Source organism: Falco punctatus (assembly GCF_963210335.1).
Source record: "Falco punctatus genome assembly, chromosome: 1".
Classification (NCBI taxonomy): domain Eukaryota; kingdom Metazoa; phylum Chordata; class Aves; order Falconiformes; family Falconidae; genus Falco; species Falco punctatus.
Window position 1 is genome coordinate 114,812,578 of NC_137580.1, and position 24,257 is coordinate 114,836,834.

The 24,257-nt window shown below is 44.7% G+C and overlaps 3 protein-coding genes across 4 annotated transcripts in view; 1 reads left to right on the forward strand and 2 right to left on the reverse strand.

Moving 5' to 3' along the window:
• Positions 1 to 124, reverse strand: part of OGFOD3 (2-oxoglutarate and iron dependent oxygenase domain containing 3) — a 44,554-nt gene extending 44,430 nt beyond the window's left edge. The window contains exon 1 of the mRNA XM_080397821.1: positions 44 to 124. Within this exon, the coding sequence (XP_080253947.1) occupies positions 44 to 103 (60 nt within the window). The 5' untranslated portion in view covers positions 104 to 124. The remainder of the gene's footprint in view (positions 1 to 43) is intronic.
• HEXD (hexosaminidase D) lies at positions 102 to 10,179 on the forward strand (the record flags this gene model as incomplete). The annotated part of the gene is given in 13 exon segments (XM_080397018.1): positions 102 to 222; positions 225 to 313; positions 458 to 567; positions 669 to 756; positions 1,201 to 1,365; positions 2,259 to 2,442; positions 3,864 to 3,935; positions 4,708 to 4,903; positions 5,580 to 5,662; positions 6,442 to 6,520; positions 6,599 to 6,700; positions 7,232 to 7,321; positions 8,135 to 10,179. Coding segments are annotated over 13 exon segments (1,548 nt in total). The 3' UTR covers positions 8,304 to 10,179.
• On the reverse strand, positions 10,034 to 23,035 carry CYBC1 (cytochrome b-245 chaperone 1). 2 transcript variants are annotated; one of them, XM_080401397.1, is made up of 8 exons: positions 22,812 to 23,035; positions 21,799 to 21,926; positions 19,960 to 20,090; positions 18,729 to 18,770; positions 17,371 to 17,444; positions 16,199 to 16,295; positions 14,874 to 15,015; positions 10,034 to 14,300 (listed from the first exon to the last, which is right to left on the reverse strand). In XM_080401397.1, the coding sequence occupies exons 3-8, from the start codon at positions 20,042 to 20,044 to the stop codon at positions 14,171 to 14,173; spliced, it is 570 nt and encodes a 189-aa protein (XP_080257523.1). In that variant the 5' UTR covers positions 20,045 to 20,090; positions 21,799 to 21,926; positions 22,812 to 23,035; the 3' UTR covers positions 10,034 to 14,170. The 2 variants fall into 2 exon arrangements, with proteins under 2 accessions (XP_080257523.1, XP_080257522.1); XM_080401396.1 differs by having other exon boundaries at positions 14,874 to 15,018; positions 22,812 to 23,009.
• Positions 23,036 to 24,257: the final 1,222 nt, after the last annotated feature.

Sequence of the window (24,257 nt, forward strand, 5' to 3'; positions counted from 1 at the left end):
GGGAGAGAGAGAGAGAGGGAGGGAGAGGGGGAGAGGTCCTCACCGAGGGAGGGAGGCGGCGGCCGAGCAGCACCGAAAGGCTGGAACCAGGGTGGAGGGACATGGCTAAGCGCTTTAAGCCCGGATACAGCGGAGGAAGGCCGAAGCAATCGATGCGGACAGGGGGTGCCGCGGCCAGCCTCGAGCGCGCAGCCCGGAGCAATCAAGGCCGGAGCGGCGGCATGCGGTGGGCATGGCGGCGGGCGGGCTGCGGCGGCGGCTGGTGCACCTGGACCTGAAGGGCGCCCCGCCCCGCGCCTCCTACCTGGCGGAGGTAAGGCAAGGGGGGCGGCGGGGGCTGCCTGGTCTCCCCCGCCCCGGCCTTCCCCCAGCCTCCCCCGGCCCCTCTCTGGGCCAGCCTCTCCTGGGCCTCCCCCGGCCCGACCTCCCCCGGCCCTACCCGCTCGCCGCCCCTCAGGTGTTGCCGCTGCTGCGCGCCCTGGGCGCCACCGGGCTGCTGCTGGAGTATGAGGACACGTTCCCCTACGCGGGGCCGCTGGCGCCGCTGCGCGCCCCGCACCACTACAGGTAGCGGGGGGGAGGGGGGCTGCGCGCCCCGCACCGCTACAGGTAGCGGGGGGGGGGGGTTGCACTGCTGGCCCAGCCCTGACTGTCACTGTCCCCTGCAGCCCCGGGGAGGTGCGGGCGGTGCTGAGCCAGGCGCGGGCGCAGGGGCTGGAGGTGGTGCCGCTGGTGCAGGCCTTCGGGCACATGGAGGTGAGCGGCGGGCGGCGTCACGCCTTCGAGGCCTGGGAGTGCTGGGCTGGGTGCACGGGGATGGCGGGCGGGGGGCTCTGGCGGGGAATCGCCAGCTCCGGTGCTCGGGTTGTCCAGCAGCCTTCAGCTGCACGCTCCGCTCCGGGCACCGCGGTGAAGCTGTGCTGAGTGCTGCCTTTCGTTCGCCCTGTGAGGTGCTTTGTGGCCAGAGACCCCCGCAGCAGCCAGACACCCCCACGGCAGCGTGGAGCAGCAGCCGTGCCCCTCCTGCCTGTGCCAGCCCCGAGGAGAGGCCACGCGCTGTCCCCTGTGCTGGCAGAGCCGGAGCCTGGGGTTCAGCAGGACAGCTCTGAGCAGAGCCCTGGTGACGCCGGCGGAGGCTGCTGTCCCCCTCATTCCACAGCAGTTCCCCAAGCTCTCCTTTCCCTCTCCTTTCTCTTGCAGTTTGTGCTGAAGCACAAGGAGTTTGCTCATCTCCGGGAGGTGAAGGTCTTCCCCAACGCGCTCAACCCACACAAGGAGGAGTCGCGGGCGCTGGTCAAAGCCATGATTGACCAGGTCATGGCACTGCACGAAGACTTAAAGTGGTTTCACATCGGATGTGATGAGGTGGGACTTCTCCTGAGCCAGGAATTGTTCTCTTGTGAGGAATGATGGTAAGGGCTGAGGCTTCTGCATTTCAGTGCTGCCCAGGCCACGTTTGGGTAGGATTTTGGGGACAAAAAACATCAACTCAAGCCAGTGGAGAAAAGTCGTTTTGACAATAAACGATCCCAGTAGCACAGGATGTCATTTCTATGGATCTGAGTGCAATACCAAAAGTGTCGAAAGCAGTTTTTTAAAGCTAACTCAGCAAGAATCGCCTTAACTGTACTGATACTAGTTTAGCATTTTGTAACCTGTTGTGTTGGGAAGGTTAGATAGGGAGCTGCAGGCTTTTATAAAGCAAAATACTATTTTTGCAGAATAGTTTTAGATAAAATTCTTTCTAAAACAGCAACGAGTTTAAATGCACATGCAACCCAACTGGCCCAAATCCACACTCTGCACAGGACCAGCTGTGCTGGGGCCACTCTTGGACGTGTCCCCAGGTCGCTTCTAGATTCACGTACAGATGATCTCCTTCCCTAAGCTGGGAACCTCGTTCTCTCTAATTCAGGACTGTATGGGCTGCTTCACTTGAACTGAGTAAAACTGGCAAGAGCTGCTTCCAAGGACAAACCTTCCAAAGACAAATGCAGCACGCATTAATTATTCTTTAAATATTTTGGTTTCTGTAGGAAGATTCCCTTACGTGATGCATTTAGTCATGGCCACAGTCTCCTGCAGAGATAGAAGTGCTTGCAGTGTCTTCAGCTCTGAGAGGTGCTTTTAAATATGTCCATTGAGCCTGTCACATCTATGCGATAGGTTTTGAATATTGTATGATTTCATGGTCCTGTGTCAACCTCCTCCCCCCTATTTCTATACAAGAAGTCAAGATTACTTGCCTGGCATTCCAGGTCTACTACCTTGGCGAAGGAGAGGAGTCAAAGCAGTGGCTGCAGCAACGCAACAACACTCCAGAGAAGCTGTGCTTATCCCATATAAAAGCAGTAGCAAGTTGTGTGGCCTCATCTTACCCCGCTGTGACGCCCATCGTGTGGGATGATATGCTCAGAGGGATAAGTGAGGAGACATTGGCAGGTGTGTGACCAGTGATGGGGTGAGTCATATTTTGTAGCATACAAAAAAGTTTACGCAACCAGCTGAAAATAATGAAAACAAAAAAACTGAGAATACTTGAGATGTGATCCATTAGACTAGAGAGCAGAGATGCTCAGTCCTTGGCTATGCCACAGACTTTCTGTGGGACTGTGGGCAAGTCTCGACACGTACACTTCAGTTTCCCATCTGGTAATACACAGTGACAAACAAAACACTCATCATGTAGTGGTTGCCATCAATTCTACTTTCTTCAGACGTTGAGAAAAAACCCAAAAATCTCTTAGCATTTTTGGTCTCGGTCTACATTTCTGTGCCTCTCACTACCTGCTAATGTTCTGTGTAATGTGCTGCTCTGTGCAGCACCTGGTTCCAGTGGTGCAGACTCACACGGAGAAGCGGCAACCCTGTGAGCATCTTTGACAACATATATGTGATCATAGTGCACATCATGAGGAACTCTGATACAGAATTGTGGGGTAGCTCCGAGACCTGGACATCATGAGTCTTGTTTGTTGAAAAATAGGAAACCACTGCTAAAATTTGAATAGTCCTAGCATAGAGAGAGTTCCAGCACTTTCAGAGCCACCTCACCCATCTGCTCTGAACAGATTTGGACGATACTGTAAAGGGTTGTGCAGCTCCTCCAGCAGTGACTGACCTATTCATGGCTTTTATAGTGGGAAATCATCCAAAAAAATGCAGTTGGGACCCATGCGGTTTCCACAAGAGCAGCACAGCATCTATCTAAGTGCACTCTACTGCTACAGGCAATGACAGACAAAACAAATTAAAATGGGATGCAATTAAAATACTGAATTTCTGTACAATTTACTGCAGCTTCTCTAGGGGTCAGTTGCTCATGTTTAACACTAGTCAGGGAGTTGATTATAAAGGGATTTGAAGATAAACTTGTATCTTATTTGTACTTTAAAGGCATCTTGAAAAACTAAATTCCGTGCAAACACAGCTCAGAGAATCTCTGACTTAAAGGGTGAATATTTCCTTTGAATTTAGCTGAAATCTTGCATGTGCGGTTTGCATCACTGACAGTTCAACCAAGCAGGTGTACCAATAGGTGCAAGGGACTAAGAATGAGATGGGCTCGGGATGGATGGGATCTCCGATGAATTGTCACTGCTGATCCCTATTTTTGGTTTCAAGATGTCTAAGGACTTAGTGGCCACTGGCATGGGGACCCACGTGCTCAAAAGTCACAGCCCAGCTGAAAATGCCCAGGATCACTTCAACTGCAAATGAAGAATTCTGGACACAAGCCATAGTTAAGGAGTTACGCAGTGTTAGTTAGAACTAACTAGTCACATGCTACTGCACCATACTATCTACTTAGTTCTCACTTTTAACTGGCTGTTTTCCATTACTTAGAATTCTTTTCCTTTCAGAGTCTGGGGTCCCACAGCTTGTGCAGCCAATGATCTGGGACTACACAGCAGACCTCGACGTGGAGGACAAAGGTTTGTACTTCTCTGCTGAGCTGCGTAGCAGCTGAGGCCTGCTACCTGTTAAAAAACATAGCCAAGCCAAAACAGTATGATCAAAACAAAGCTGGACACCAAAAAAATCCATTTTTGTTTTTTATTGTTTTAGTAGCATAAGTATAGCCCTTGTTTGACTTCACGTAATAGCTGCTATTACTTATTTTCTTTTTCTATTCATGTGTCTCCTGTGAAGGACTTGAATTTTCTGCTGTTCAATTCTTTTCAACAAGGTTAAGGAATCACTGATGGGACATTGAGAGGTTTTTCACAAGCACCATTAAATTAGCTCTCCTTGCATTAAAACCAGTGGGAGCAGATAGCTCTGTATTGAACAGCTCTGCAAAAGAAGCTTCAAGGCTTCATACATCTATAGAAATCAAAGGATAATCTCCTAAAGGCTCCACGCAGGCATCTAACATGCATACAAATACTGCTTTGTTGAAAGAAGAATCAGTTGTCAGGTGTCGTGCATGCTCGTTGCATGCCCATGGTTCTTGGCACTGAAGCAATTTAGCAGTTCAAGGGAATGGAGTCTAGTAACTGGGCACGTGAGAACAGGAAGGCAGTCACCAAAGCGGGCTGCTCGGAGGGGTTGTCAGATCTCCCATCCTTGTCGATGCTCAGAACTTGGCAGGACTCAGCAGCCTGTTGTAACTGGACCTGGCTTCCTCTTAATTGGAGCATTACGGTCAAGGCTGAAAATGGAGAAAAACTTGTCCTGTAAGTGTTCTTTTGTGTCTTATTGCAGTACATCTCATAGAGAAGTACCGTAGGTGCGGCTTCTCCAAGGTGTGGTTTGCTAGTGCTTTTAAAGGAGCTACGGGAGTGAATCAGTCTCTAACGCTTATCGGGCACCACTTGAAAAACCATCTTCAGTGGCTGAAAGTGGCAGGCAGTAGCCCTGCTGATGTCCTTGAAGGTATCGCACTGACCGGCTGGCAAAGGTAAGGAACATCCTTTCGTGTGGTTCCAGGGATCACATGGAAGGAAACTTCCACCCCAAAACTCCCCTAGGAGGTACGAAGAGGCTGGGGATTTACAAGGGAACTTTGCAACCCTGCAGCCCCTCCTGTTGGTTACTGCTGGGCCTCACCCACTGACTGCGAATGGTGGATTTCAGAGTTCGAGTCCACTGCTCCAGCACTGATGAGCAGGAGCAATTGTTTTGGCAGACACCACCACCAGCAGATTGGGTTTGAAGGCTTGAATGTCCTTGGTGCCACCTTGAACTGCTTATAGACAGCATAGTTAACGCATGGCGTATATCGGCACGTCTGATGCGAACCCACATAGAATGAAGTTGCATAGCAGAGAAGAACTTGTTAATGTAATGGAGGAGTAAAAGGTTTTTATGCAAGTCAGGAGGTCGGCAGGAATACCAGAGAGCTGAGTTCCAATTTCTGACCCAAATTTGGCTTGAGAAAGCAAGTTCATTTGTAGCCGTTCTTAGGAGTATAACGGGAATACTTAGTGTTCCAGAGACAGAAGGTCCCTTCTCCAAGACAGAAACTGATGTTTCCAAAGCTCTTTGGATGTTAGTGATTGAAATACTAAAATTTCCCACTTGTTTAGTATGTTTGAACAGTAAAACGTCTAATTAATGAATGTTTTCTTATTTAGGTATGATCACTTCTCTGTTTTGTGCGAGCTTCTCCCTGTGGCGATTCCATCGTTGGCTGTGTGTCTGCAGGCACTAAAGAACGGTACAATGACAACTTTATTCTCTCTCAGCTTACGCCTAGCGCAAGAGTGAAGTGACCTTGCCCTGAGATTGGCACAGATGTATTATATATTTTGAGGTGGTTTGACTGACTGATCGTGGTCTGAATTACAAGCAATAAATTATACATACTGTGTGTTTGCAGTATGGGAGCAGAGAAGCCTCTTGGCCTAAGTATTTAAAAATAGCCATAGCATACTAATCATTTATTATGTTCTAGTCTGCAAATGGTCGCAAATTTCTTCAAAAATGTAAGAAGCTGGATTGCTTTTGAAACACCACTGGTATATGAATGTGACTGATTTAGTTTAGAACCTGTTTGCATGCAAAAGTTGTTTTAACTAATCAATTTTCTTAAAACTGATGTAGGATGTCCACTGTCTGGTAAAATACTTCCTGTAGTTCCTGGTTTCTTTACAGGCAGTTGCCAGCAGAATTTTTATTTTTGTCTTTTTGCATTTATTTTCCAAATAAAACTCCCACAACCTACTTGGTTTTTAACCAAAGCAATAAAAATACTCGGCACCCTGAATGGAAAGCTCGTAGCTAGAAAGTGCTTCACCTAGCACGAGACAGCTGTGTGCGAGACAGTGTACTCCTCCCACCCTGAGGTTTTTCCTTGTTCTATTTCCCATTTTACCTTTTAAAGAATCTTCATCCAGGGAGAGCTACTAAGCCAATGCAGAGTACTCCAGAAAAACTCTTTTATGAACATTTTGGTTATTTAGGCTCTTTTTACTTATTTCTACTGTCTTCTGCCAGGTGGCTATTCTGAAAAGATTAAAGAAAATGTGGAAAAGCTCCTGGGAATGTCCAACCTGGAAACTGATACTTTCATGAGGTAAAATTCCAGCTGCAGTATTCAGATGCTTCTCATTGCGTGGTAAGTTCAGAAACTAACGGATCCTTTTTTGGACAGCACAAGTCTGGGGACCTTTCCTGGGAGCAATATCCTTACACTTGTGACACAAGTTAGTTTCTACCTCAAGTCATCAGTGGATGATCTTCTTGAAAGGAACAGGTAATAAGGCTTATGTCGATTCTCTGGCTGCGTGCAGGAGTGTTGGAGCTGTGTCACCTCACAATGGGGCGTAACTCCAGCAAAGGGATGTAAACATCAAGCTCTGCATTTCAGGCATCACGTCCCTCTATAGAGACACCTGAGCAGAACATAACATTTAGATGTAAATTTAAAGTATTTCAGCAGAATTCCTAAATACTGTGTGCCACCTTATTTCAAGAATCTAGTTACTTCCCAAATTAAATCTTGCTGTTATTTATAGTTACAATGAATTTTTTTAATGGTGTGGTTACAAAGAAAGGAGCTTGAAATGCAACTTAAATTGCAACAGATAATCAGGTATTCTCATCTGCCAGGAACAGTCTTGTACAAGCTAGTTCCAAAGATATGTAGATTTAAATTTACTTACTCTTTAAGCGTTACCTCTGCTTGTGCAGCAGTTCAGCTAGAGCCCTGTCACCTCCCTGGCAGCCCACAAACACCTGTGTCGCTGCTGTTTCATGAGCTGCTCACACTAACGTCCATTTTCAGGTACGTCACAGGCTGGTTCAGCCCCTACCACAGGAAAAGGAGTATTATTCATCCCATAATAATGCATCACTTTCAGCCAGATGCAGTGAGGTAACACCACTTATTTTGCATGATAGGGGAAATAAAGTGTCATATTTGGGGCCCTCAAGTACATACACTTCTGAGTACTTGCCTCTTTCTATAATTATTTCATGAGCATCACTGGAAATCAAACAATATGAAGTATTCCTAATGTGGTTTTAAACAGAAGAACATGTTTATCTTTGTCCACCTTCTGTTGAACAAATTCTTTGTATGCAGGTACAAAATCAGTCTCTGACAAGCTCTGCCTTGTGTATGGAGCTGCTGCTGTGCCGACCTGCTGCATCTGACAGCAGGCGTTAGCCTCAGCCTAGGAACTCCCCATGGGACAGCTTCCAGGCAGGGCTTGGAATAAAACCAGCCCCTTTCCCTGCTCCCTGGCACTGTGCACTTTTCAGAACTTGTCCTAGACGTGATACCAGTTCATGGCTAATGGCTAATTTACACAGGGTTTGCTGTGGGGAGGTGAATATCCAACTGCATCCGCTCTGATAAAAACCAGAATTCAGTTCCCAACAAGTCTCACAGTGGGTTTCAGTTACGCTTAAAACGTGTATCGTGTTTCTATGAGCTCACATTTCAGTGCTTTAAGAGTCACTGTGTAAGGAAAGTGCTAAGGTTAATGGTACTCAAACACAAACAGCATCAGCCTTTTCCCACTGCACAAAATCAAGTCCTTTGAGCTCATGTAATAGATGCTTCTTTTCCTGTAAAGTCATTTTAAGGACTGTGCTCCCTCTAAAAGGCCCAGGGAGCTCGCCCTCCCCTGGGGCAGAGCTTCCCTGCAAATGTGACTGTTTCTTCCTTCTGATTTCTACTCAGTCTTCTCTCCAAGTGGAACGCTGTGGTGCAAGACCTCCAAGCAGCCATGGAGCAAGTTTTCCACAGGTGTACTATAGAGGAGTGGATGGAGGAGAACGTCCACCCCAGCCTACAGAAGCTGCAGCAAGTGGTGGATGATTTAGATAAAGCAATAAAAGCACAAAATTAGGGGCATTTCAATTAGTCTGTCTTTATATCATGGGAAAACATGGCTGGTAGAAATTGGCAACCAGTCATATAGCTGGAGCTTGTCATCGTGAGGCGAAGCACGAGCTGTGGTTAAGTGAAAGTGACCTGAAGGCATAAAGGAATTTGTGGGTGTAAAAGGCTTCAACTAGATTTTAATTTTCTTGTCTTAACACATTAGTGAGCCTTAAATCACCTGCCCTGTCAGCCAGTTGCTCCCCTTGTGTAACACAGTACAGGAGTGAGTCAGCACTCGGCTGTGTTACAAGGCAGGAGAAAAACCCATTTTCTTCCAAATTCAGCATTTGTAGTAAGAGACTTCCTCACGTAACAACGACCTGGAGGAGGTTCTACAAGTCCTACTCTAGTCAGTAGTCAACGTGTCCTCCCTTTGCAATTTCTGTAAAAAGATTCAGAATGTTAAACACGCTTTAGGTCCTTCTCTTCTGTACTGTGACTCCCTCACCTTTCAGCTGCATTCAGAGACGTGTCTTCCCATTGACAAGTCCTTCCACAGGTACAGCGGTTGATTTGTTCCAGATACTGGGTTGGATTTTTTTTTTTTGGTCTTTCAAATACATAAACCCATCAGTCTTAAATCCAGCTTTGATGAGCTTGAGGCCAGGAAACTGACATCCAGCTTTTTGCAGAAGTCTGAGCAAGGAACTGCTGCCTAGATGCTGACAAGGTTACAGCAGATACATGAAGGAGGACACGTACCACCACAGTACAGAGCAAGGGGAGCTCCCGAAAAGGAGGTTGTACCCAAGAGTGAAGGTGACACTTGGACCTTGTGGGAAAACTGCCTTAACGCACTTTGTACCAAAGCATTGTCTAAGCCAAGTGTGGTTTCACCCCCACAGAGAAGGACCATCCCAGTCACTTTAAAGGCACCTGCTTAGCAATGTAAAACCCGAGACTGCAGCTTCATCCCAACGTGAAGCATCCCTGGAGCCCACTGACGGAGGGGAAATGCTGGTTTATGCTGCTTTCATGCTGAACTTTTAATAATGTATAGCAATATATCTTGTGGGCTCAACTAGAGCATTAAGGTCATCACCACAGTGGAAAACAATTCAGAAATCTGATAGTTAAGTACACTACCATGAATATTCAAAGTATTCCTTACTTGTTTGCTTCATTTATTGCTTTCTTGAAAGTCTTCTTTTGGAAGCAAAGGTATTGAAGTTTTCTTGCAACAGCCTATTATAAAGAGTATGGCTTTAGATACAGGAGGCACAAGAACTGCAGCATAAGACAAATCTTTAACTTAGTAAGAGCTACAGGAGTTAGGTCCACATGCAGATTTTTATCTATTGATATATATACATCTTAGTTACAAAAGTCACATACCTTGAACTAAACAAGTCTTAATTTACATTACTATAATAAATCCTTTGATACTCAAAATGTTTGTGGAAATTTGCTGTTTGTTTTTGGTGAGGTTTTTTTGCATGTGGCATGTTGGTTTGATTTAAAGGGAGGAAATGCAAATGCATTCACCTGTGGAGAGTTGGCTGTATCAGCTTCTTTGAAATGGAAAGCTGGACTGCTGCACAGGAGTGAAAGCAGGGTCAGGAATGCGCTAGCTATTTAGGCTTCCTCTACTCTGTCCTTCCCCCCGTTAACTCCTTCCACAGATCTGTGCCAAGTAGTCATTTATCCATTAATATTTTAATGAAAAACAATATAAAAGACAACAGTGACACAAAGCAAGTTATCAAAGTTCATTTTATCAATGGACGTTTGTAAAAAAAAAAAAAGACAATAAAAAAGGCCTTGCTGAAATTCTACTCACAGTTTTAAAGCAGAAAAGCAATTTCTAAACATTTTCCAGAAGTATTTTTGCCTATCTGCAATCTACTACAGTGTCAGAACTAGCACTCTATTTACTATGTAAGCCAGCTCAGTTTTTGGTATCCATGTAACTTCATAAATACAACACAAGAGTCAGATCTCAGCTATATAGCATAAATACTCTGATTTTCTTTGACTCCTGCACAGTTGATCCTAGTTACTGAGTAACTCATTTTGTGAAATACCAGAATATTAGATTATAGCTTAGATAACGCAACTTTCTCCCTTGATACAACATGCAGTCCAGCTTTTGTTCAGCATGGCAGCTATGGCCGTGATCCCACCCAACTGCACACATGCACGTAACTTCAAACGTGCTGCTGACACATCTGCCCCACGGCACTGAGCACACCTGTGTATTGAGGGACATCATAAGAAGATGTTGGTTTTACAGGGCAGGGCACTAGATCTAACCGAAGGTCTGTTATGCAGGTTTGCATATCAAAATTACCAAAAATCATTTTTGTAAGTCATACAAACTACAGCAGTCCAGGCTCAAGTTACTAGATGGCCTGAGATGCAAAAAGAACAAAGCCATCACCTGTAATACTCCTCCAGGTATCTAATTTCCTAACCAGAACTAGTCTTTCACATCATTCCTTTTAGTACCAGCCACTTCACATCAGGCACACGGAAGGCTGTGTTTGCTGGGCCTTTTCATTTCCTAGGCCCAAGTGAGGAAAACCATCCAAAAAAGCCTTCAAGAAAATGGTGGAAAGTGGCAAGAGAAGAGGCTCGGAGAGGACTAGCGGGAAGGGGGGGGAACCAGAACCTGTCCCAGGGTCGCCCCTGCTGTTCCGAGCAGTTCCTTCAAACTGCATCGCACCGCTGGGGAGCCTGGACACTGCCAGTGTCACGCACGTACATTTTCCATGCATACAGCTGTGAACATCTGGCTACGTCCTCCAACTACAAAAGACAAAAAAGTTTTTAACATGGGAAACTCAGGACTTGGATCAAGAGAAACGCACACACCAGCCTGCCACACTCACTCGAGTACAGCACCCAGCTGCCAAGCGCAGGCGTCCCCACCCGCGCAGCGGGTACCACAGTAAGGACCCAGCCACGTGTACCAGCCAGCAGTGCCTGGCACAGGGCTTCTGAAGGATTTACCCCATCCCCCTTCACGTTAGCTTAGCCTACAGAACTCGGGTTCCCATTTGAAACTGTGCTAATTCGTATGGCGACAGAGCTGCCAAATGCAATGGAAATGGCACAGGAGGGGATTACACCAGCTGTCCCAAGTGAGAGGCTGAGGAGGCAAAACCTTCCTCCCAGACACACAGTGCGTGCCAGCAGCCAACCCTCTCCTGCCGACCATCAGTAGGTCCTGAGGTGGGAGCGAACACTTAAGAACACCTTTAAGATGATCATTGGACATCAACTCAAAACGCCACGTGTCACGCAGAATGTGTGTCAAGCTATGTTATATGGTCATTCCCCTTTCCAGGGATTCCAAGTTTTCCTTACACTGTTTTACTCTGTATAATGCCATTGCATAGTCCGTAAGTATATACATTCCTAACGTCAAGAATGCACAGCAAGCTAGATGCACAAGAGAGCTCAGCAGAAGCAGGGTACATGACGCTGTGTAGGGTTAGATCAATAGACACACCTGTCTAAAGTGGATTTTTAGCTGCAAAACCACAGTGTGGTTTGTATCTTCCATGGAACGTTAGTTCTCATGGAAATACAAAAGAAACCTAACACAGCTAAGGTTGAATGCAGGTAGTTTTCTCCATTTCATCCACAGTCAGATTCTGTGGGCTCGGAATGTAAGTGCAATGTATATCCATACCATGTACTCCCTCTGAATATCCTTGCTACAAAGCAGCAGTTATTCTGCAGGTTGCACCCTTTTGCTTATGTTATACCATTAAATACTCTAGTTTTTTCTGTATTTCTCAATGGAAGTCCTTAGAACACTCAACATCCTCATTTTACATTGAAAGGGGGGAAGTTCTCCAAATTCCTAATCTCATTCTCCTCTCTCTAAAGTAAGCATCACCTGGGGATATGTTACAATCAATTTAAATGAAGACCTCTCCCAAAGCTTTACACCCTGCAATTTTTTTTTTAACAGGTTTGATGATTATTCTTAGCTTACAGCTGTGCTTCAGAATAAAGGCAAATTTAGCTAATTGCCTGCAATCTCGTTTTCCCACATTTGTACCTAGCAGGATCCCAATTCCAGTGATGTGGGGTAGAGACTGGAAGCCATGTGATTAGCCCACCAAATCAGAGCACTCCACAAGCATGTCTCCTGGCAGAGGTCTGCTCTGATACCTGATGTGATTACAAGTTCCTTTTTTCTATTGAATAGAAACAGAGCCATTTCTGTGCTGCAGTCAAGCTGCAGCAACAGCTGTCTCCCTGTTGCAGTCTTATTACCCTTTCAAACTGACAGTAAGAGTATCTTTGTCTCACAGCTCACATACTAGGTCTAAACGGCTGCAAGTAAAATTTTGGTACAACCTGTTCTTTGGTCAGAAATGCATGTGCTTAGTTTCAAATATAGCTGGAACACAGAACAGGACATAGCTTCTGCTGAAATCTTTTCATAGCTTTCTCTTCTGTAGAGGTAGAGAGCTTCAAAACAAGAACACAGGTTCGTTTAGGACCTGAAGAAACTGCTGCCAGAAGACATTTGCTGCTGGCCAAGTATGAAAGCAGACACAGTTACCTGGTACCCTGTTCAGATCTCCTAGAAAATATTTACACAATTACTTCTAATTCAGATCTTAAGACCATACAATACTAAATAAAACCTAGTGAACCTTAATACAAGCAGTTTTAGCATGCTGAAGGAATTTTCAGCTCTTTACAACCTTTTCCTCATACTGATCTGTTGATATAGGCAAAATGAAGTTTTAGTTCTAGACAGAACATGTTGCCTAACAGAGGTAGCTTTTACGTCAAAAAATACCTTGGAAAATTCATATTTTAACTATTTGTGAAACCACTGGTCAGAACAAAAGACACTACACCCCTGGAGTAAAACACGGGTACAAGTCAAACATTGGATCTATCCCAGCTATCTTATAAAAAAAAAAGTTATTATTTAGCACTTCGGTATCATTTCAAGTGAGGAAATACTAAGCAAGTGTAGGCTACCACATTGTTTCACATCAGTCTTTTCCCTACCTAAAGTAACAGACGTGCTTTTCTTCCTTTCTAAATACACAGTTAAAATAGTAAATGTTGAGGTCTAGAAAAAGGTTATTCTGTCTTAGGGTAGCCTGTGACCAGAAGTTAAGCAGGAAGGATTAAGGTAGAACATCCCAAAGATGCTGAATCAACATCATCATTTTTGTTTACTATTTATGGCTCTTGGCAAGTCCAAGAGAAGTAAGACACTGTAACAAGTTTATCAGCCTGATGTTTGCAATTCCAAGACAGTCACTCAAACTTTAGTTTCCACTGGTACCTAAAGGAAAGTCAGTAGTAGAGAATATAAAAGTGCTACTATTCTGCATTACCTAATTGTATATATTAAGCTGCTTAAAACCAATTCAGCGATATATTCAGTCACTTATAAGATTTCAAGACAAACCTCAAAGCATTGCGTTATGTGTTACAAATTCAGCTCTTCATTTCATATACTGTACCTGCAGCAGATGTTTGCAGTAAGTGAAAGTTTACATCTGTATCTCCATTAATGGGAAAGCACAAAATTATTTCAAACCAATTCATTAATAAATAACTGTTCCTAGACAAGTCTGATGAGCTGACAAAGTTCAAAAGCCAGCAGTGCCCACATGCAGGAACTAAGGCAAAGGAGCAAATACAACTCTACAAAGGCACTACTGGGGGCATGGGTCTTGAAGCAGTTTAGCACTATAAAGGTGCCTCAAGACAGATTCCTCCCATAGTAAATGCACATCGTAGAGAAATGCTCAGGCCACGATTGTGAGGGATTTCTTTTTCTGAAGAACAATCAGTGTATTTTCCAGATGTCTGAAAGCCTCTGCTTTCTTCAGCTCATGACGACTATTAGTATTTATCCTGTGGTTCATCTGCGTCACTAGCCTCTGTTTCACTGCTCTGAGAGAAATCTTGTTGGCTCTCTACTCTGTCCAGTTCCAGAAAACTAGTAATGAGTTTGGCAACTGCTTCCACATCGCTGTGGAAAAGAAGAAACAATATGAGAGTTAGTGAAACCATGGTGTTGACAAGAACAGGCACACTGACTCCTGACAATAACTGCTTGAAAGGTCTGCTCCACATATGGCACAGAGCATGACTGACAGCACCCCACTTGTGAAGGAATATCAAGCCCTTACTTCCACATCAGAACAAATCAATCCTTTTCCCACAGTCCCTGCTGCAAGAGTCCTTATTATCAATGCTTAAAATAAATCCTCTGTTAACTGATAAATACACTGGATGGCTGCAAAACAGAATTAATTCCCTCTGCCACTGCACAGCTGAGCTGGTGAAGGCAACTACAGCAGACATGCAGCATTAAAGGGATCTTGGATATCTAAATATGATCAGTCTCCCAATGGAAGTTACTCAAGTGTCTGCAACTTGAAGCATCACAGGGTTTAAAAGAAGTTAAACTGGCTAACACAAGGTCATATCAGCAAGTATGAAAATGGAGCTAAGAGGAGCCTCAATAGTTGGCAATTACTGAGCCAAGTGATCGGTATTTCCCACCTTACACATTCTAATTGAAAAAAAGTCCACACTGTACCTTCTACAGCCCAGCACTGCACTTTGAGTCAGTGGGTGTGAAAATCCAGTGACAAACCGTAGCACAACCAGGTAACCCTTCCCAAAATATCGAACAGTCTCCTCTTCCACATTCACATCTCGGATCTCATTCAGTAGAGCCACTACTGTAAACAGATGTGGAAAACAAAGTAGTCTATTAGCATTTCAGCAAACTCTGAGCACTGCCCCTAGCGACTAGCAGGACCGGGACTCTGCTCTTGAGCGCTATCACTCGGATCCGTGCAACCGGAGCAGTGCTGCAGCAGCTAACAATTGCCGAGCTATTTGGGCAGAACAAACGAGGAGTGACTACAGCACATATTAGCTGGTATAACCCCTAATAAACAAGACATACTGCCTCCCAGGAACTGGGGACCATTAGTTTATTACTTATGTTTCCCACTGACTTTAATGACAGCTCTAAAGATTCTTCTGTACAGAGTAGGCAAACGGGTGTTTGAATACTGAACGACTGAACTGTTCAGAGCATCTGCTGATCTCCGCATCCCCACATTGATGCTACTTGAAACAGGTATTACCAAATAACCTCTCAGTTAACACTAAACATCCTTCTCTCCATATCTCTTATCTTCTATCTCTAAAATTATGTTTAAAAAACAATTCAGGTTAGGGGCATTCCAAATGTTGTCAGTTTCCTAAGCATATTGAGAGTCAGTTCCGATTTAGACTAGTAGTGGAATAAAAAAAAAAATCTGACACTAAAGAGGATCCTACTTTAGTTTGCAATGGAGCTCCTGTCTCAGTGACTTCAACTTCCATTACTGACAAGAAGCTTGAAAGAAACGAGATACTGCATTAAGCTGTGCCTACTGAATATGCTGTTTTAAATGCATATTATGTATTTGCAGGATACAACATGCCGGCTTGCACATGATATATCTAAAGATTTGCCTGCTACTGAAACCAGATTAGATTACAGAAATATCATCTGCCAAATCCAAAAAGTTTTTCTAACAATCCCACCTGCAAAGCAGGCTGGCCAAGGGAAATACAAACCCGCACATTAACATCCCAAAGGAAGGGCCAAGACTATTATGGAAATCAATGTTAGGCCTAGTTACTCTGGATTAAAGTAACTAGCAGGATGCATTCAGCACCCTGACCTGAAAAAGCATTTGGGTGCAGAGAGGCAGATTATTACATCTGCTGCTTGGGAACAAAGCAGACCTGGAAACAGACATGACTAATTTGAGCACAGAACTCTACAGAAGCTTATCAAGTGGGCATGTACGCATTCCTTCTGTTTGCTTACCACACTTGCTACCACAGATACTGCTTTCTCACCTTGTTCATTGCCTCCTTTTGAGAAGGTCAGTATTTTTTTGTAAAGATTGAATGTTTTTAGGCAGACTGTTCCCTTGTTCTTATCAAATACAGCTTCCTATAAAATTGAAAAATTAAAAAAAAAATATCAAGATTTTATTAAGAACACCATCAGTAGCTATGTTTCAAAGTAAAATAAAAATAGTTATATAGGTAAATAATCTTGGTAACACAGAAAAATACATAGCTATTTTAGAGACATTCTTCTACTATTAGACTGTGAAAATTGCAACCTTGTTGTTGGCTTTAACAGAGACTTTACCGTATCTCCTGTGTTACTTCTAGAAGGAAGTTAAAGCGGGTTTCGTTGCCCCTCTTGCCACATTCCACATGTAGTAAAAAATGGAATCAAATTTGGATGTTGGAGCCCCTGTAATTTTCCTTTTTTATGTATGCATTTGGCCTACGGTACACACATCCAGTGAGCGTAAGTTCTAGTTACACTTTTCACTAACACAGTCACTAACCACCAACACTCCAGTGTTGTGCTGGATGGGCCAGGCTTACACTAGATTTAAGATATTGCTGACAATTGATGAGAAGAGGATACCTCACATGTGTGGGTTGCTTATTCTAATAACAACTCAGGTCAGTAAGGTGACAAGCCTATATAATGGGTTACTGCTCTCAGTCCAACTCTGAACAAATCAACATCCACACGATTAACAGCCAGCCTCACAAACACCACTGCTTTTCCCACTGGAACTTGGCTAAGTAGCCTGGAAGGTTACAGCTACCCTGTTTAATGGTTGTTCTGCCACTAGCTAGAACAGTTAAGTACAAAATCATGTTGTAGCAGATGAAAGTGCTATTCTTTATCCCTCTTTTATTTAAGAGGAAGAAAAGGCCACAAAACTGTTTGGGGCAGGTCTCCTTAAAAAAAAAACAACAACAAAAACACTTAAAAAAACAAAACAAACAACACTATGTTTAGCTTCATGTTCTCATGCTTGCGTAGTGAAAGAATTATTGCCCTAATTCTAGTCCTTGTACAGCAACCTGAAAGAGTTTCCTCAAAATCAAAAGCATAACTTGTCTGTTTGGACTGAGCAAGTGCACAGGGCTGCTGGAATCAGCACCTGCCAACTCTTTCTAAACTCGCACGACCTCATTTCCTGAGTTCAGCATCTTACCTCCCACTGCTCCAGATTTTGCGCTGCCACAAAGAAACACCCAGCCATATAGAAGAGCTTCCATGCCAAGCTGTCTGAACAATGCAAAAAATGCACAAATTCAGGGGAGTTTATTCCTTCTTTGGTATTCAAACAGTTAATTTTAAAAGCAACATGCTCCCTTTAAAGGCAACAAAAGGAAAAAAGGTTTCTCTGATGCGACATTTTTGCCTTTAGTTGTAATGCAAGCTATTTTACAGCTCTCTCCCAGGGTAAAAATACAAAAACTCTTCACATATTTTTCTAAGATTCCATCTACACTGGGCTCCAAACCATGCAGAATTATAAGCATATATATCATTGGGAAGGTTGTAACATCACTACACATCCTTCTCTAAAAGCAAAGGCATCTTAAAAGGCATCCACAGAACTCTCAGCCTGCTGTCAGCCACCAAATATTTGTGCTGCAGAGGACAAGGGTAAGGGACAATGGAAATTCACTGAAGCAAACATGTTTCTTCATAAAAGGAAGCAGTCAGCCCTCTTGACAAACAAACATTTGCATTTTATGTCCTGGAAATGTTTACATAGAGCAGCCTAAGCAATTTGCTTACTCAGGCTTTTACTGAAGGCAGAGTAGAACTGTGCTCAGTATTGTTTCAGAAAACTTTGTTGCGGTGTCTTAAGAAAAACAGGCTGATTTAGCTGGTTTCTCAAGCAGCTTTCACTGGACTTTGCTCTTTAAATAAAAAGATATTGATTATATGGGTAGCATATTCCTCCACACTATTAAGTTTTAACATTTGATGTTAACAAGATACAGCAAGAGAATGACAGGACAGCCTGCAGGATAAATTCCACAGATGGAAGGATACCTGGCATTTGGTGCCATCTGCTCTATTGCACGGGGGGGCAGGAAGCAGCAGGAGCTGTCTGTTCTCTAGAGGTGTTTTTATGAGTAATCTCTGCTAGTGATGATTTAACAGTTTCCAGAGAAACAGAGCACTTCCATCAAAGGCAAGGCAATCATTTCATTATGGTGGCAAACAATCATTATATGTCTTCCCATGAGAGCTGTGAGGACCAGCTAATCACATTTATAATACACACTAAAAGTACAAAGTGCCACAGAGTACTAAATATCACTATTAAAAATGCACTTGCAAATGGAAAGGGAGGCTGAGTAAGAAATAGAGCAATAAAGCACAATAAGTCACACACAGGCAATTATTGCATTTTAATATTCACACCATATACTACCTTTTTAAGGCCAGACAGGAGCTGCAGAGAGAAGTCATCAGCATGAAACACAGATCAACAGGAAATAAAAAATTCTACACCAAAAAAAAAAAAAAAAGATAGGAAGGATAGGCCATTACCTGCACTATAATAAGCAGCAGCCAAACCTATGGAGGCTATTCCTAGGATGAGAAGGGAGAGAATTAAGACAAACAAGCAGCTCAAACCATCTAAAATTCCCTGATTAAAAACATACGAGCATTCATAAGTTCATCACTTTTCAAAGAAGGGACAAATGTGATTGTGACATTGATCATTATATGAATAAAGAGTCAGTTATTTTTTTCTCTGGACTAAGTTTTAAAAACCTCCCATTCTGCAAAGACACTAAAAGCACTGGGGCTGAGGTCAGAAATAAAAAAGGTTGTGACAGAATCGGGAACAGAACTTCTGGGGGACTCTCAGTCTAACCATTACACTACACTTCCTCTTGAGCACAGCACAATTTTGAGCATGCTGCCACAAGCACGACAATGGCTATTTTCCCCTCTAAGTGCTCGGTGGAAAGAAAACTTCTGCAATAAAGTTGTGTCAATGGGAGAAAGGAGCTGGCAACTCCTGACAAGGAAGCGGCAGCAGAGCCCCTATTGCCCCAGAGGGTTGCTGCAACTGCAAAGATCTTGCCTCAATGACAGTTTGACAAGACAACACCACTGAAAGCAATGACAACGCTGTAGCATTACTGCAATGGGATCTACTCAGCTGGAAAGCCGGGGTATGCCACGTCTTCCCTGCCAGCTCGCTCAGTGTAATCCTAAGAAGTGCCACTTGCATTTTTTTTTCTGTATATTCAGTACTGTTTAAAAACGGATGCCTTTCAGAACATCCTATATGACTTCCTATTTCATACACACAGGGCCATTAACAGTTCACTGTCAACCACACGCAAGACCTAACCCCAGCATCGCTACACTGCAGATTTTTCCATTTCTGAAAACGCAGATGTTTTTCAACATTAAGTATGCATCCCCTTTAGAAGCTTCACATTTATATTGCTACATGGCATATAATAAAACTTTATTTTCCTGATGTTTCAGGACTCTCTTAAAATTCTGCCTGTGAGCCTCTGACATTCTGCAGATGACAGACTAAAATACTATGTCTGACAGTGGAACTACCATGCTGAAGAGTAGATTTCAGACTCACTCAGTCACTACTGTATAGCAGAAGTTCAAAGCACAATGATTCCTCCTCTCAAAAGAAAAATGCCTGAAAGCCAGGCATCTCTTGTTAGATGCTCTTTTAGGAATTTATTCTGTGACCCCTTTCCCTTAAAGCAAGTTCTGAAACTGACATATATTATGATCTTACCAACAAAGAGAGACCAGGATCGGATGCCAGGTGACCTCTTCAGATGAAGATGGGAACTCGTGCGGTTTTCAACTAACATGTACATCTTCAGAAGAAACTCCCAACAGCCCAGTCTGACTCATGAAACCTCACTGGACAAAAAAAATAAAAAAATAATTTAAAAAGTAAGAAACTAAAATCATTGTCAATTCCAACACTCTACCTTCCCAGCATTTTTCAGGGCTTATCAAGTCTTAATCCAGACTATAAAAAACGTCCAGGGTAAGAACCTAGTCTTTTTTCTCACAACAGCAGCAACATGCACACCTAAAAACAACTGCAAAGAAAAACTGTCATGTGGAGACTTGCACAACAACAGGAACCTGAACTCTTCAAGAAACTTCTCATTTTGGGGGTAAAAGTCTCCTCCTTTCTATCACAACCAGATTCCAGAAGAAAATGTGAAGAACAAGAACCTGGAACAGTGGTTTTGCCGATTCACGCAGCGCTTCAAAGAAATAAAACAGCAAGAACAATGGGAAGTTCTTTGACAACCTTTTTTCTGCCAATTGCAAAGGCTGCCACGATGGGCAGGACAACGCAGCCTTCCACAACAGACACTGGGTCTCTTATCCCTCATGACAGACCAGCAAGGGTTACAGCCTCAGCCTAGCCGTGCTGGTGTCACATCATGCCATATACAGCATTCCCCATATTTCAAGCCAAAAGCAGGAATAAACCCAGGAATTTCCAACAAGAAGTATATTTGTTTCTCCTCAACAAGACCATGCCTTCAACCTAGACAGAAAGTAACAGTACAGATTAAAATTACAGGGATTAATTAAAACCAGTAAGAACGGGGCAATCCCATGCAGCATTTGCAGAAAGTTTATACTTATCTGCAGCATAAAATTGTTTGAATTCTGGCATAACTGTGACCTCCAGCGCAAAACCCAATCTTATCCCAATACTGTCATGGCAAGCATAAAGACTAATTTGCATGAGATGCAAGAGGCATATGAGGACCCAGCTGATCTGTTCAGGATTGTCACTAGAGAAAGGACAGGCTGCTTACTGCTTCCCTTAAGCAAATCAGTAGAGATGCTTGTTATTATGATGAAGATCATAATCCAGTAAAAGTAAATAGGAAATTAAAGCACATGCTAGGCTTTGTGTCATAAAGTTAGCAGGTTATATATTGGCCTTAACCACAAACTTTTATTTTGCCCGTTTTTTTGTTACAACCTTCATACCACTTAAGATAGTGGGTTTTAAGCAGACTTCCTCAAAAGGGATTTCTAAAAAGGCTGTCTACTTTTCTTGGTGTGATGCAGCTCAATCTCTTTGAAGCATTCTGAGGACTGCGGGAGCACTAAACCAGCTTGTTTACTGCCAAAGACAATGAATGCCACCTGCTTCTGTTGACTTGGTCCTTTAATCATTAAATAGCTGACTCTTCTGCCTACAGAACCAGTTGGCAGGAGACTGGCACTGAGCTGTTGTTAGCTGCCCATGATAACAGGTTTCCAGAAGAATGCCAACATTCAACAGATTTCTGAATAACCATGAAAAGCACTTTAGAGAGCAGGCCCAAGCACATCCAGGTTCTTACGGAAGAAAATCAAGCGAGTTTTAGTGCTTTATTCATCTTTCTGGTTTTAGACACTCCATGACACTCCTGCAATTCTGCACCAACTGGCTAGTTTAGATACAAAGCTCCAGGGGATTTTTTTCCCCGTTTAATAAAGAAGATTTAGCCAAGTTTTTTTCAGTTAAACAAAGAGCACATATGACTTCGACTTTAATCTCTTAGCAACACATTTGAGAGAATCTGAAAACAAAAGAGACAAAACCACTTACGCATAAGACACAGCCCATTTCCTCCGGATGTCACGCATCAAATTTTAATTTTCAACTGGCTCCTGTGAGTCGCTCTCAATAGATTGGAAAATATCTCTGCACCTACAAAGCCATCTTCTGTCTGCAACCTAAAAAAAAAAAAAGTTATCAAATACATAAAGATCACTGCAGAAATCTGGCCATACTTCACAACCACCACACCCTACTTAAAAGGTTGCTGACAGGCGAACCAGCTACACCCGTTAACGCGAACCTCAGCACCCCACGCGTGTGCGGTGCAGCACCCCACGCGTGTGCGGTGGCACGCAGCGCGGGCCCATCCTGCAAACGCAGCGCTGGATGCTCAAAGTCAACAGCATCGCCTCCCACAGGGGTGGCTGCTTGTAGGACTAGTGCCTCAGGGGACAGAAAGCATCAAAGCAGCTTCTTAAAGTTACACTTTGTAAGCCATAAGCATGCCTTTACCTGAACACAGAACTTTTACTACAGCAACAACTTCACGGTAAGTGAGAAAGAGGTACTTGGGGGGGGCTAGTTTTGCTTGCATTCACCAGGTTCTACATCAAACTGATCTTCAGCACCAAAAGCAAACACCGATGTACGTCCCCGCGGCTCCTGAGGGAGGCCGGGCAGCACACGAGCGAACAAGCAACCCGAAGCCTTCGCTACAAAGAGGGGCCGCGCCAGCCCCGCACCCCCGGCCGCCCCCCAGCTCCCGGCCCCGCACCTGCCGCCCCCCGCGGCCGCCCCCCCCCGAGGGCCCAGCCCCGGGCAGGGCCCGTAGCGCGCTGCCGAGGCCGCACCAGACCCCGGCCTTCCTTCCCCCACGCGTGGGCAGCACCAGAGACCCTCAGCTGGGGCGGCCCAGGGGGCAGCAGCTCCGGGCCCGGCCCCACCCGCGGGGCTGAGAAGCGGCAGCCGGCGGCTCCCCGAGGGATAGTGCGCCGCGGCCCCCGCCGCATCTGCCCGCTGGCTGAGCCCCCCCGCCGCCCCCTCAACGCCCCCGCCGGTACCTGCGGGGCGCGGCAGCACACCCGACGGCCGCGCTCTGAAAAGGGTGGCCCAGCAGAGCCCGGGCAGAGCGGCCGCTGGGGCGTGCCGGCGCGCCGCCCGCCTCAGGGAGGATGGGCTGCGCCAGCGGCCATTTTGGATGAGGGCAGAGCAGCCTTCCCGCCCCGCGGTTCCCGCCGCTTTGTGCGGGGGCGGGCGAGGAAGAGCCTCACCCAAGATGGCGGCTCAGTGCCCGCATTCAAGATGGCGGCTGGGCCGGTGGATGCTGCCTAAGTAAGAGGGTTGACGTTTCTTTAGGTTGTAAGGCTTTAACTGCTTTTAAAAAGAAGAGACAATCGTGCCTGTTGGTAGACAAGAGGGGTGAAATGCCATAGGGTGAGGCTGGGTGTGTGGAAGAGCTTTACGGGGTGCAGCTGGTGGCAGTTGGGTAGGCCTGACGGGTGAGGGGGCACGATGCCTGGCTGTACAGGGCCTGGTGGGGTACAGGGGGCCTGGGGACCCCCCCTCTGTAACGGGGGGGCTCTCCATGCTGTTTCCCTGCCTGGCCACCCTTGGTGCCTGTGCCTGCTACGGAGGCAGCCGGTGTGTACCTGGGGCACCCGTGCTGTGCGGTAGCCATTACTGGCTCGTACTGCAGGTGTGGGTGGCAGGCTGCGGTAAGGTGAGCTTTGTAAGTGATTTCTCAGCAGCACAAAGTTGTCCCAAGATGGCTGTGCAGAGAAGACCCGCTACTGGGAACTTGATTCCCAGTGGCAGCAGCTAAAGGCCATTGCTTCTCTGTACTGGATGTCTCTATGGGTGTGTATACTCCTGTGAATAACTACACACATGTAAGTAGAGAGCTAACTTATTTAAGTGTCCTATTCTTTCAAACGTGACTCTTGATACTTGGGAAGGTGTTTGCTGCTGTTGATTCTTTTTCACCAGTAGTGAATTATATCAGTGTTGCCAATTGATGTTGGTTTAGCACAAGTTAGGTAATACTTGGTGTTTTTTAAGCTTTAGCTTTCAGCATTGATAGTTACAATGGCTATAATAATTGAATGCAGTGTACTTTTGGATAGCTGTTATAACTGTGAACAGAATCCTGAAAAAAAATAATGTTGTTCAAAAATGAGGCAGGCGGATTGCAAAGCAGAAGCAACAGTGATAATCTTATGGGTTTAATGTGATGTTTTGTGAATTGTATGTTAACCAAAGGCTTTGGTTTGGAAAATCTGGTGTTTGGGGAGAAGGTTTCTAATTCATGTGAAATACTGAGTGACTTTCCTGTTTTGGACCGTAGGTTACATTTGAAAAATCCTCTGCTTTTCTAGTTCTGTTAAACATCATTCACATGTGAAAGCTGCTCCTGTTCGATCCATTAACAACTGCTCTTGTCATCTTTGCGACAAAACGGTGAAGTGCAGACAGCTGTAGATTAACTTAACTTCTTACATTTGCTTTAT